This window comes from Gymnoscopelus braueri (genome assembly GCF_963280865.1).
Source record: "Gymnoscopelus braueri genome assembly, chromosome: 6".
NCBI lineage: Eukaryota > Metazoa > Chordata > Actinopteri > Myctophiformes > Myctophidae > Gymnoscopelus > Gymnoscopelus braueri.
In genome coordinates this window covers 54,112,411-54,127,410 of record NC_137607.1, presented here as the reverse complement: position 1 = coordinate 54,127,410, position 15,000 = coordinate 54,112,411, and the positions used below count along the sequence as shown (strand labels likewise).

General features: G+C 44.9%; 1 protein-coding gene across 2 annotated transcripts in view; it reads left to right on the top strand.

Annotated features, from left to right (window-relative positions):
* The window catches only part of notch2 (notch receptor 2), a 75,104-nt gene that overhangs the window by 11,623 nt on the left and 48,481 nt on the right, over window positions 1-15,000 (top strand). For both annotated transcript variants that reach the window (XM_080431383.1, XM_080431384.1), the window contains exon 2: window positions 3,407-3,488. In XM_080431383.1, coding sequence (XP_080287509.1) covers window positions 3,407-3,488 — 82 coding nt within the window. The remainder of the gene's footprint in view (window positions 1-3,406; window positions 3,489-15,000) is intronic.

The window sequence follows — 15,000 nt, the reverse complement described above, 5'->3', positions numbered from 1 at the left end:
TCACCTCTGTGTGTCCTATACGTTGACTAAAGCTTTCACACCAACACCTGTCCATCCATGCCCATGTATATATTTACAACTTTTTAGATATTTATTTTCAAAAATAGCAGATGTACAAGCTCTCAGCTGTGACGCGGTGTGAGCTTGTAGATCTGCTATTTTTGAATAGCCAACATATAAATGGATAAAGTGGTTAGGAGTGATTGTGATGCTATATTAAATTACTTTTGCTGGGGACCCCCTGCAACCCCCTCAAGGACCCCTGGGGGTCCCCGACTCCCCGGACCCCACTTTGAGAATCAATGAAATAACATAGCCCTGTTAACATAACCCTGTTAACATCTTTCATGAATACGTTTCCATTTGAGATAGACCCCAAGTGAAAGTGAAAGACCCTTCACTGATATGTCTAGTATGGACATCCTTTTGTGTGTTTCGGTCAGTAGGGGAATGGTACAAAAATAGTCTTATGGTTTCGCGGTCAGACATAATTGTGACGTCGTGAAACTGTGTGTGACATCAGTTTAAGCTTAAGAGCTGTGTGTGTCTGTGTGTATGTATGGGCATGTGTGCGTGGGTGTGTTGGGATTACGGATTTCACGCTGGTTTATGTACTTGTATCTCCATGTCTAATGGCTTATGCCGGTCGGCCCGACTCCAGGACAGTCTTCCTTCTGTCTCTGTCCAGCAGAACTCGTACTCTGGGCCCTGAGTGTTTTAAGACTTGAAACGAACCCACGGCCTGTGTAGTGGGGCCTAGATCCTATAGGACAACTGGGTTTACTGGGTGTAGAGAGCACTGGTTCGCAAACATTTTGGCTCAAGACCCTAAAGAGAAATTGGATGTCTCCCCGGCTACTCAAACTAGTGAAAATAGCTGATCTACAAGCTCACAACGCGTTGCGATGCAACGCGTTGCGATGCAACGCGTTGTGAGCTCGTAGGTCTGCTGTTTTCAATACATCTTAAGCATATAAAATGTTTGGAATTTCTTAGATTTTTGGGGAAAATGTTGACATTTTTTTCTTCTGAAGCATGTTTTTGTTTTGTTTGGGAAAGTCTTTTAAAAGAATAATTTACAAAAATGTTGGAAATGAAAAAGGATATTTACCCCATGACAGTGGTGTAGAGGTTAAGATCCCACCACAGGTCGTTGGCAGCACAAACCCACGCAGACCGACTCAGAAGGTTCTCCTCCTATCTCACTTATTCTTACACATTATTTAACCACCCTACAGTATATACTTACTGTAGTCGTCCGGAATCCCCCAGAGGTCTATACTAGGCCCCTTCCTTTTTTCCGTCTAGACTAAGTATCTTCACTGAAAATGGCTGTTCTGCACGCTCACAACGCGGCGCAATGCGAAGCGTTGTGAGCTTGTACTATTTTCGCAGAACGTTCGCCCCAGATATGGGGACGCTAGGGTTATTGTGGTTAAGAGATTCATGCATCATAAAAGCCTGCATGGAAAGTGTTGCTGGCAAAATGTGTAGCAGTTATCAGTCGTATGATCATTCAAGTTCAGGAAGTACAAATTTGACCCACCCCCCAATCATAAAAGCATGTCATCCGATTGTACAGCTGGCCCTGTCATATCGATGAGGACCCCGTGACGTGACCTTAGATGACACCAGAATCTAGCACAGGAAGCACACTTCTTCCTGTGGTGTGATGACTGTCTTGTGAACCCTGGGCTGGCTTTGCTTTGAAATCAGCTGACCTGCTCTTACAGGAAGAAGCCCTGTGCACTCTCTATCTCTTTTAGAGATATGATCCTAAAAACCTTTAACCACTTAAGCCCAGGCGCGTATCGTCATTGGGGCCAACGAGGCCATGGCCCGGTCTGTAAACCCAGCTTGTCCCTGTGTAGGGGCAAGATCCAGGGGAAAAAAACTAAAAATCAACATTAGCAGCCCCTCACCCTATTCTGTTGTAGCCGACCACAGAACGTTGCCTTTGTTTTCAAGTGGGGCTCATTTGCATTCGGCCGAATTGTTAATGAGTGGCCATTAAAAACCAGTTTAGCCGTCAAACCGGTTCTGGCCCGGTTCTGGCCCGGTCAACGTTAGACTCCACCAAACGCCACTGCTTAAGCCATTAAGACCTGAGGCCGATTCTACAAATGCCTTCTAAATCAGTAGACTTAAACGATTTTTTTTAAATAAAAAAAAATAGCAGATGTACAAGCTCGCAGCACGGCGCGAAGTGACGCGCTGTGAGCTTGTATATCTGCTATTTTTTTATAGCCAGCGCAAAATGAAAAATGACACACATGCTTTCCCGGTTTTATGGTAAGCACTGTACTTCACTGATTGACGAATAGTGAAAATAGACGATCAACAAGCTCACATCACAATGAGTCATGATGTGACGCATTGTGAGTTTGTAGAAAAAAAAAAAGTGACAATTTTGAACCCAAAGCATAAATGACTTGACATGGCCTAAAATTGTGAGGCCAGCTTTAAGGTGCGGTGTGTGTGTGTGTGTGTGTGTGATGTAATGTGGTTAAAAGCTGTGAAACAAAATGGCCTGACTGGATCATTCACAACAAAGGTTTCCTCTGGCTTACTCCATCTGACAAATGGAACCGGGAGCAACACCCTTCTGTTTGGTATGTTGTGCCAGCATGGTGTGCGTGAAGACCACTTGAGCCCCATGTCTCTGGTGGCCTCGGGACCGCACAATGGAGGATGTGTCTGGCCTCGAGTGTCTCACTGGCATGGAGATAGTCGGGCTTTGTTGTCTCTATCAAGGCTCACTTCTGTCTGCCTGCCTGCCTGTCCGGCTGTCCGGCTGTCCGGCTGCCCCCATGGCCACTGGCTGACTTCGGCCTGGCTTTGCACGGCTAGTTAGGTAGGTGGTTTAGCCCAACAGATGTTGGCAGGGTCGGAGATGGAGATGGCGAAAGGAGAAGAAGGTTTGCAGGCCGTGCTTGTCGAGAGCCAAGTCGTCGGTTCTGCTTTTTGTTATACATTTCAGAACAGAGCCAAAACCATTGCTCTGCTGCAGACGTTTTGGAACAGTGGCAGCGCCAACACACAGCAGAACAATCGGTTAGGCCTATGGTGTGGGTACGCTTGGAATTCAGTAGAATGACAAAAAAACATTGTGAATGCATCCTTCAGCCATTCTGTGGGGGACATTTATATATTAAGTCGATTATAATTTAAGCATAGCCATATTTACTGTAGCTCTAAAAACCTTTATGTTGGCCATCAGCTTAACCACCTAAACCCTCTACAAGCCCACGGCATGCCGCGTTGCCGCTTCGCGCCGCTTTGCGGCTTGTAGATCGGCTATTTTTGTCAAACGTTCACCCCAGAATAGGGACACTTAGTTTTCATGTGGTTAATTTGGTCTCCCGCGCTTTGTCCATGTATCCTAACTCATTTCCTTGTCTTGCAGGGCTGCAGTGTGTCGATGGTGTGAAGCCGTGTGTTAACAATGCTACGTGTCAGACCTTCAGCAACGGCACTGGATACTGCAGGTGAGGCAAACTTTTCTAAGTCTGAGACCAGGATAGCAGATACTAAAGTCCAGGGAACACAGGCCGAACTGATTGAACCAATACACACAGCAGTTCTACTGATCAACACCACAATAAGAAAATGGCGTCGGTTGATACTTCAAAGGCCACAAGAGTCCCTTTTTTTAGATCAGTCCCAGCCTGTCTGTGAGACATGAGGTTTTGCTCAGGCACAGAAGAGGGAATAAAGGACTCCTCTGTCTGACAAAGTACACCAGTACTGGGAACAGTCCCAATAAACACACTTCCACCTCCAACATAGCTTTTTGTGGGACATTTCGGGAATTTCCTTACTTATGCTCATGTTGCCATAGAACCAACGGCTCTCTAAGGTACTATCAGTACTGCTGTGTGTGTGTGTGTGTGTGTGTGTGTGTGTGTGTGTGTGTGTGTGTGTGTGTGTGTGTGTGTGTGTGTGTGTGTGTGTGTGTGTGTGTGTGTGTGTGTGTGTGTGTGTGTGTGTGTGTGTAGGCCTATGGTGACAATGAGGGGTGCTTGGTATTCATCAGCTGATAACTTATTCAATATGCAACAAATGAACAAACTCAATCTGCTCATTCTGCTGACATACAGCTTGATTGAATGAATCAGGTAACCCATCCATTGTTACCGCAGATAGACATTTCAACGGCCAACTGAAGTATGTGGTAACGTGTCAAAGCTATATAATCCAGTGACAAGTACATACAGGTAAAAGGAAATAATGTATGTATATTCAGTGACAAAAAAATGAGTGCTTTACTGTACACAGTAAAATCCTCAGTGGTAATTTAACTCTTGAGAGTCAAGTGGAACCAAATAGACCATTATGGCTGTGTAAATGGTTCGATTTGTAACACTTTAGGAGTTAAATCAACACTCAATTTGACAGTGTTAGGATGACGCAGTGACTTCATAATCTACGTCTGCCACTTTTTGACAGCTTGCCCTACTTTGTAATTATGTTCCAGCTATCTGTATAATTGTGTTGCCCCTCCCAAGCGTGATCACCAATGCGAACACACCATCCGCGGTTCATGAACCTATCATATTTCATTTAATGTGATGTGAAACACACTGTGTGTCTGTTCCCAGAGTTTGTGTTTTTTTGGGTGGGAATTTCAACATTCTGATACTCCCGTTAGAAGAGAAAGGGAAAGGCACATTCCTTAATCTGTGTTTCACATTCCTGCGTCTCGCTAATTGAAGGTCAGACAGAATGTTGTCTCGCAGGTGTAAGGAGGCTGTGTGTGTGTGTGTGTGTGTGTGTGTGTGTGTGTGTGTGTGTGTGTGTGTGTGTGTGTGTGTGTGTGGGTGTGTGGGTGTGTGTGTGTGTGTTGTATTCGTTAGAAACATCTACACACCATGACGTGGAGTAGAATAGTAATCCAAACCCAAGTGGCTGATGTTTATGCATTGTCAACTGTTTTCATAAATGAGGTCCTAGATGTGGGAGTGAACTCAATCCAAAACAACAGTCTTGAGATACACACTCGCACGTGCAAATGCATGCGCACGCAGGCATGTACGCACACACACACACACACACACGCACGCACGCACGCACGCACGCTCGCACGCACGCACACACACACACACACACACACACACACACACACACACACACACACACACACACACACACACACACACACACACGCACGCCCGCACACACACACACACACACACACACACACACACACACACTGTTCACTCACTTGCTCGCAGAAGCACATGCACATGTGCAGTGCACATGCAGGCGTGTGCTGGATGCTTCAAAAGGGATGCTGTTGTCAGCATCCCTTTTGAAGCATTTGCCATGTGCCATATACTGTATATTACATCATTGCTGTCGACTCGGTGGAAACCTCTTATCTCCATATTTGAACCTTTTGTGTTTTATTGTAAATGAATGCCCTACTTGATCATACTACAGTGTCACACAAAAGCATCAAGTAGGCTGATTATTACTTGTAGGCTGATTACCATAGTTGTATTTAATCTAAGACCTGAGGCCGATTCTACAAATGTCTTCTAAATCCCAACAGTTTTCTGAAAAAAACGTATGTTTCTATATCAAGGACCCCCAAAATGATATGTATTTGGCCGCCGACCCCCATATCAAAATGTTTTGTTCCAGGGACTCCCCATAAGCAAAGATTTGAGTTAAAAATGTTCGCTTTAAACCATATATATTCAAAGTTTTGCACACATTTTCACAACTTTTCAAAAATAGCAGATCTACAAGCTCGTAGCGCGGCACTCAGTGCCACGCTATGAGCTTGTAGATCTGCTATTTTTGAATAGCCAAAAGTGTAAAATAATGCTTTTTAGCTAAAATGAAAAAGTGACACAGATGCTAAATGGGTTAAGAGTCATCTGTGATTGTCCTTTTTACTCTCCTCTAATTGTGGCCCCACACAAGAGGATAACCGGGATGATTTTGCGTGACAATTGCGGGGGCGTTCCCACCGATTTGAGTCTGATCTCAACTGAATATCTGCCCAAATATAGTGTGAGGGGTTCACAGACATACTGTAAATATTAATGTCACCGAGTCCGACTGGATCGGAGTCTCCCAAGATATTTCCTGTCTATTATTGTTGTTGTTTAAACAGCAGCATTGTTTATTTTATTATCGTCTGCTAAAGTGACTTCATTTGATTCAATTGTTTTTAATGAAATGTGTTTCACATGTGTTTTGAATGCATACAAAAGCAAAAACATTTCAAGAGCTACTATTAAATACAGTAGTAAGAGATCATACGCCTGTCTAGAAGGAAAGGCACATGCGCAGACAGTGGAATCAGATGCCTTTTTTAGGGTACAGAGTTTACTATATTAATTATGGCTTATGATAATCTTTGAGAGAGGAAAAGATATGGGTTGATTGATATCGGCCTATCGGTCTTCCTGTTCTCAGAAATATCGGAATTGCTGTCGGCCTTAAAAACACCATATCAGATGACCTTCAAAACTAATGATGATATCATTGATAAGGACAACAGCAGAGAGAGAGGAGGGGGGGGGGGCAGCCCTGAAGAAACAGAGAGAGAGAGGAGTCATTCATTGGGTCTTTTCATTTTAGACCAGTCAGCTGACAGAGCGCAGGCCTACTGTTAGACTGATTAACTGGCCCATTTGAATACCGTCTGCACACACTCTCCCTCACACACGCGCACACACGCACGCACACATGCGCACGCACACGCACACGCACGCACACACACACACACACACACACACACACACACACACACACACACACACACACACACACACACACACACACACACACACACACACACACACACACACACACACACACACACACACACACACACACACACACACACACACACACACACACACACATGCCCTTATTCGGGCTGTGCCACTGGTGAAAAGGGCCATTGTGTGAAAATCCCATTATGTGTTTATTAGGCTTCCCAGCATATTAAAGGCGGCTGGTTGTAAGTAAACAGTCAGTGGCCTCTTGGCTGAGATCAGTCTAATTATGTCCCATGCAGCTGCTGAGGGGTCAGGCTGGAAATACTGTTATAATTATGATGGTTTTTAAGAGATAGCTGACTGCTAGTCTTGCTTATCCAGCTAATCGGCAATATCTGTTGCACTGTGTGTCACCCCTATGTCCATGTATTGTATCTTGTGTGTGTGTCACCCCTTGTTAATTTAACTGTTTACTGTTTTATGCCAAGTGTCTCTGCACCACTGCTAAAACAAATTCCTTTTTGTTTGACTTCGTTTCTGAGTTCTGAATATATTGTCTCTGTCGGGTGGAAACCTCCGAAACCTTTTTACTTTTCAGGTTTAAAATTCAAAAGTAGCAGATCTACAAGCTCAAAACGTGTCGCTTCGCGCCGCGTTTCGAGCTTATGGATTTGATCTTTTGATCAAGTAAGGCTTTAATTTATGAAAAAACACAAAAAGTTTGAATATGGAGATATGGAGGCAATATACAGCGACAATATGCAGTAATGACTCATTTTTATTATTTTTTATCAAATCTAATAATGATCATAATAATCATAACATACTCCGTCCTACTCCTCCCGTTCAACACCCCCACCACTGCCAGGCGCTGTGCCAGCATGTAGTGTAGGAGCTGCTAGCGCAGGTGGCTCTCACTGCCCGGCTTCTCTTCTCCCTGAACACAGCCAGTTGTGTTTGTAATGCACTGCAGTGAGACCCGTGATGTCTGCGGTGGTGGACAGGTGCTTTACCCCTGCGCCACCTCCAGCGTCTCAATTATTATGTTATTTTGTGAATGACTTGTTGCACAATAGACAGCATGTGCTCCTCCTGTGTCACACAATGCAACCATGTAATCAGAGCGGTGCAGTGCGTTTCTCACTGGAATGTGAAAGGAATTAGCCCTCCTCCTAACAACTGAACTTGACGTTCCTCGTCAATGTCACCGTGCTGCTCCTAGAGAGCCTTATTTGGCCCAGAAAGCCACGGTGTCTCATCTGGAAGGGAGTGATGAGAGAGAGAGAGATAGAAGAAGGAGTGTGGGAGAGGTTTGGATGGCAGGGAAGGGCAGGGCAGGGCACCGCAAAGCTGTCTAACCGGTGAGACTGCAAGCCATCAGCCGGGGGGTGTGTGAGAGAGAGAGAGAGGGAGGTGTGTGTGTCACCTGTGAGTGTGCAACCATGTGTTAGTGACTGTCACTGTCTGTTGTGTTCCTTACTTGTGTGACTTCCAGCACCTTTACCTTTACAGTGTAACAAACAGAGATGTACCAATAAAAATGTTTCCTTCCCGACACTGGTACCAATAACTTGCGTATCGGTCGATACTGAGTACCGATCCGATACCAGTGTGTAATAAACAAGACCAGGAGACCTGGTTCTGCCAGACCCAGACTTCACATGACGTGTCAACCTGTGTCTATGCCCATGTATGGACGAAAGGGGGACAGACTTTTATGGCTGGGGCCTAAGGACAATGTGACCAAAACCTGTTTTTTGCCCATGTATGGAGAAAACAGGTACAAAACATGCCCATGTATGGACGAAAGGGGGACAGACTTTTATGGCTGGGGCCTAAGGACAAAGTGACCATGCCCATGTATGGACGAAACAGGTACAAAGCCTCATGTAAGTAAATTACATGAGGTAAATTAAATTACAATCTAGGACAGTGGTTCTCAAAGTGAGGTCCAGGCACCCTCTGGGTTCCTTGAGGGGGTTCCAAATGGACTCTTACAGGTCTGTAACTCTGAGAGTGTACAAATGGAACCTAATGGACCGGTAAGGGTCCATTAGGTTCCATTTGTACACTCAGAGCTATGGGAGTCCTTGAAATTAAAAAGTTTGAGAACCACTGATCTGGGAATAAATCTAATTTAGTAAAATGATAATGTAATTAGTACAGTGAGAGTATAAAACAGTCGTGCAACATCAACAGAAGCATCCAAAATATTACTGTAAATGAAATATCATCATGTGATAAATGACGTGGTATCGGAATGGCATAGACTTACATACTTGCCGATACCGATACCAGCATTTTAGGCAGTATCGGCAGCTTTTACGCTACTGGTATTGGAACAACTCTATAACAAACAGCAGCACACTCATGGCTGATGGTGAATCATTCGTGATGAGGTTGTATTTTGTTTTTCCCACACACCAGTCCAAGAGGGTTTCTGACACTAAGATGGAGTCTGATAAAGTGACTAGAGTACTACCTGCTACGCTGAGGCCAGATTCACTCTGTCATTTAAAACCCTCTTTCTCTAGAACAAAATCCCTTTGTCTGATGCCTTGCTGGGTTATGGTGTTAACTGCTTAACTCTCTCTCTCTCTCTCTCTCTCTCTCTCTCTCTCTCTCTCTCTCTCTGTCTGTCTCTATCTCTGTCTGTCTCTATCTCTCTCTCTTGTCTGTCTGTCTGTCTGTCTGTCTGTCTGTCTGTCTGTCTGTCTGTCTGTCTGTCTGTCTGTCTGTCTGTCTGTCTGTCTGTGTGTCTCTCTATCTCTCTTGCTCTCTCTCTCTCTCTCTCTCTCTCTCTCTCTCTCTCTCTCTCTCTCTCTCTCTCTCTCTCTCTCTCTCTCTCTCTCTCTCTCTCTCTCTCTCTCCCCCCCCCTCTTTCTTTACTTTCCAGAGTAGTGGGGGTAGAGAGAGAGAGAGTTAAGAGTGTATTGTAGGCCTAGTGCCTGTTTGATCTGACAGGTAGAATTTGCCCGCAGGGCAAAGACTAAGGAAGGAGAGCAAGAGAGAGAGAGAGAGAGAGCTAAAAGAAAAGAGGATGTCTCTTTTCAGGTAACCGGAGAGGGAGTATCTCACTGCACAACTCCTTAATGATGAGAGAGGAGTGAAGGGGGTGGGGTGGTGCGGGGGGGTTGGGGGCGTTAGAGCAAGTAGAGGAGTGGAGAAAGGACAGAAATTACTCCGTCTCTATCCGTCCTTCACCAATCTGTCACTCATCTGTCCGTCCCTCTGTCCCTCCCACTGCTCCAGGGGTTAGATGCCTCTGGAATCTCTGGACACACCTCACCTGGCTCCTTAATCCTTTCCCCCCCTCTCTCAATTTATCCCTCTGTTGTCTGTTATCTTTGTCTTTTCTGTTTAACCCCTGACCTTCTTGCCTGTGGCCGTACTGCCCTACTGCTGGGCTAGTTTTCATTGGCCTATTGTCATCGTCGTTGGCCTAGTAGTTTCTATGCCTGTGGTGTCTTGTCTATTTCCACATGCATGCATATCTGTCTGATTGTGTCAGATGTGTTTGTGTATTTGTCTCGCATTTGATCCATATCTATTTGCCTAGCTAGCTTACCTGCTTGATCCCTTACCTGTTCTTCTGCCAACCTGACTACCTGTCTGCCTCGTCTGGCTTCCTGCTTTTTATGTATGAGCATGTCTATGCCTTTTTTTCCATGGGTTTTTTTTCCCCTCCCCGTCAGTCTGGCCGTCTGCCTGCCTGCCTGTCTGACTGACGTTCTTTCTACCTGTTAATCTCTCTCTGTTTTGTTTCTCTCTCCGTCGGCGTCTGTCATTCAGCCTGAGTCATCTTTCATCTCCTCGTTACCCTGCAGAAAACCCATGATGTGATTTCCTCTCCACATCTCCTGTCCAAGTCTCATGTCCTCGGGTCAGAACGGGGAGAAGCAGAACATAGCAAGGCTGTGGAGGAAGGGAGGGAGGAGAAGAGGAAAGGGGAGGGAGATAAAGAACCGAACAGAGCCCAGAGTAGAGCTGTGCTTCAGGCCCCATCACTCTGTTCCACACCCATACACCTTCACCTCCTCATGTGCACACGCACGCACGCGCACACACACACACACACACACACACACACACACACACACACACACACACACACACACACACACACACACACACACACACACACACACACACATTCAGATAATGACTCGACTAAGTACAGTACATAAATTCAAACCAAAGTCAACAGACCCTAAAAGTATGAGATTGAAAACCAAGGCAGTGATTTCTCTCTCCTGGTCTCCAAAGTACTTAACATCATCTCTCCTATCTGCCCCAGCCCAGCAGGATGTGATGAGACTGAGAGAGAGAGAGGAGAGAGAGGGAGAGACAGAGAGAGTGTGTGTGTGTGTGTGTGTGTGTGTGTGTGTGTGTGTGTGTGTGTGTGTGTGTGTGTGTGTGTGTGTGTGTGTGTGTGTGTGTGTGTGTGTGTGTGTGTGTGTGTGTGTGTGTGTGTGTGTGTGCACGCCGTGTGACTGAGCCATAGTGATATGATTGTTTGTTTGTGTGTGATTGTGTGCAGAGCCTGAATTTCGGCGGGATTGCGCCTATCCCTCCCCCTCTCTACAATGAGCCCCAAGGCTGTAGCCCTAGCTGTAGCGCGCTCTCACTGCGTGATAACTTGCACACAGTTGGTGCAGCAGGCTGCAGGTTTCAGTGTGAACTTTAAAGTGTTGAAAATGGCTGGCTGAAAAGTAAATCGACATAATCTAAAGGGGAAACTCTCCGAAAAACCACGGGACCCCGAAAGCGTTGGCAAACAACAGGACCAGTTATTAGGGCTGCACGATTCTTGCTCAAATGTGAATCACGATTTTCCTCCATAAGAATTGAGATCACGATTCTCACACGATTCTCACACGATTCTCACACAATTCTCTTGTAAATATAAAAATATTAAGCAAAAAAAAAAATCGTCATAATTCAAAATCGAGATCGCATAGGTGTCTGAATCGAGATCACGATCTTTTTTCGATTAATCGTGCAGCACTACCAGTTATGTCAATAATAACTTGTTAAAACCCCCTTCCTGATTCCCGTTGCCACTGAGCACAAATTAGGCTTTAGACAAGATGAAAACTAAACTAACTGGTGCAAACGACAGTAACAGTGCTAATTGTCCGCATCCTAAACATATGACAGTAACGTTACTAAGGTGAAGCAGCAGCCAGGAGACAGCTTTTAGCCTAACTGGGTCAGAATTATATCCATGGAAGCGCGCAAAGAGTGATGTCATGTGAGCAGTAAATGTATTTTATTTTATTTTTTATATATGACATTAAGTGGGAAGACATGAAGCGGAGTGGAGGAGACAGTGGGTACAAGAATAGCACGGAGAGCCACCACAAGAAAGACTAAAAACACTGATGTACTGTAGTTCAAAAGAAATTATAGAAATTAAAATACCAAGTGAACAAAGAGTAAAGACTGATGTCATGTGAGTAGTTTGATTATCCTTATTTTCTATAATAAATGTTGATGGGAGCATTATCCAATGTGCTCACTAGTTTTATTCTTTTTCTTTTAACAAAGTTGTTAATTGGATAGACATAAAGCAGAGGAGACAGAGTACAAGAATAGAACATGGAGACAAGAGGGAGCCACCTTAAGACAGACTAAAGGACAGAGTAGAAGGAGAAAGAGACAGAAAGGTACAGAATAGTTGGAGAAGAGCAACAGAATGCAATCTGAGGTAAGAATAAGACCATAAGCTCACAACTAGTATCTCTCTCTCCCTCCAAAGGGTATAAATATGCTTATGTGAAGTATGCTTTATGAGGGGGAATTCCCCATTTTTAAAAAATAAGCGTCAGACCTTGCTCTGTGTGTATGTGTGGAATGCTGTGTGACTGAACTGAACTGTGATATGGTTGTGTGTGCGTGCATGTGTGTGAGAATTCCAGGGGCACCTTGAGTCCAGGGTGTGTTCCCAGACTGGCATACAAAGAACTGAATTGCAGCTGGCATAAGATAGAGGGCAGATTTGCCATTGCCATTGGGGGTGCATGTCTATGGCGATGTGTGTGTGTGTGTGTGTGTGTGTGTGTGTGTGTGTGTGTGTGTGTGTGTGTGTGTGTGTGTGTGTGTGTGTGTGTGTGTAGATGAGACAACTACTACACTGCTCATCATTGCCAACTCACCTGATAGGCGCTTGTCAACATGGGCTGCTGTTGGTGGCCAACAGGAACTGCTGCTCTCTCTCTCTCACACACGCACGCACGCACGCACACGCACACACACACACACACACACACACACACACACACACACACACACACACACACACACACACACACACACACACGCCATCCAATAAAGCAAATAAACACACACACACACACGTGCGCGCGCCAGAGCGTTGTGCACATGCAGATTGAACAGGCCTGACAGATTAGTGGGGAATGTAGTGACCAGACCTTAAACCCACAGGACAGTGAAGTGACAAGTGGCTCCCTGTCACACAGCCAGCTCCTGGCATAGTGACACTGTTGGCCCCAATGTGACACTCTGTCACCACAGGTCAGAGGTCACCTCTTAACAGGTCAAACACCTTATTGTTTTAATGACTTAATTGTTTTTAATGACTTTGGCATACGATTGTGTTGCAGGAAAATAGTTAAAATAGCCGATTCAATGTTTTTCCACTAGAATGACATGCCTAAAATAGGGGCTCCAGGTTGAAAGTGGTTAAACTTTAACACATCAAGTTCCAGAGGTTTTTTAAAGCAGGGTACATCCAGTGCCACCGATCTTACCGTTTAGAGCTGTAGACGCCTCGACGAGGACCCGGATGTAAACAAAGGGTGCGTGATGGTCGTCTGGTCGACTGGAGCAATAGTATTTCGCGAGTGATCGCCCATCGAAAATGGCTCGTTTTCACCACGGTAAAAAGATATGGAGATGAGGACCATTTTCTCAAGATCCTATAATGGGAGTGGACGGGAGGTAGGTTTTTTGGACAGGATTCACATCCGTCCATTCCATTTTACAGGGTCCGTGGATCATTCCTAAGTTGCGTTAGAGCGCCCCGTGTGGAAAAAATATAAAACAAAAAAATTGCCCTCACGAGAATCCTCGTTTATGGAACTCGACGAGTGTATTTACAAACACGAGAATTCTCGTGTTTGGCACTAAATGTGTTAATACACAGAACTGAGCACAACACAAATTTCAAAACACACCATAATAACAGACCAGTGAGACTACAACACATTTCTATAATGATATCTTCATGGCAGTGACTAGCCCAGTCTTTTCAGGCACATGATCACTTAATCGTTTTACATGGAGGGTGTGATCAACCAGTGCCAGACAATTTTACAACAAAGAACGTGTCAATCATTTTTAAAGCCTTATTTTGTTTTTGCCATTTTCAAGCTTTATTCAGATAGAGAGACAGGATACAAGGAGTGAGAGATACAGCATAGTGCCTCAGGTCAGATTTGAACCTGGGCGGCCTAAGCAAGGACTGAGTCTTAATGGTATGCACTCTACCAGGTGAGCCACTAGGGCACCCTGTGAGTCAATTCTTTAATATGAATAATAAAGGTAAGATACATTATGACTATTTGGGTAGAAAGGTGTTATGCACATTAAACAGTAATGTTTTTAATAATGGTTGTTTTTGATCAGCTCAGTTGATCACCTCAGTCTGATTGATTGACATTTTGATTGAACCGGGGACAATGCAATTATGTGGTCCACACACTCTACGGTCAACTAACAGGACACGCCCAGAATGAAGGGCGCCTCGGAGCCTCCTCTACTGGTGTATAACTGCAGCCCCTACAGTTAACACACTAGACACCAAATGAACCCAAAGTCCAGGATATACTACCCTGCGGTTCATCAACGTCCTTAAAGACTAGGACGAGCCCCCATTTGTTAGTTTTTTTCTGTAGAGTCTAGGCCTTTGTCCATTTGTTGAATTAATAAGCAATTCCTCCATGCATATGGTTGAACTTTTACAGGCCCATAAGCCTATTGTCGACGACTCCACTTTGCGCGGCCACAGGAACAGCATAATGACAGAACAAGCTAGGCAGGCAGGCGGAGGGAAGGTTCAGAGACAAAATGGGCTCTGTGCTCTCGTGTACCACAGTCTGTCAGATCAGCCTTTTTGAACGTGTTCCTAAATACAGTCTGAGATTTCACCACATGGCCTTCCTCTGGACTCCACCCTCCTTCATACTTCTTTATACTCTCTGCTGTGCTCCTTCCTCTCACTCTCTTTCTCTCTCCGCTA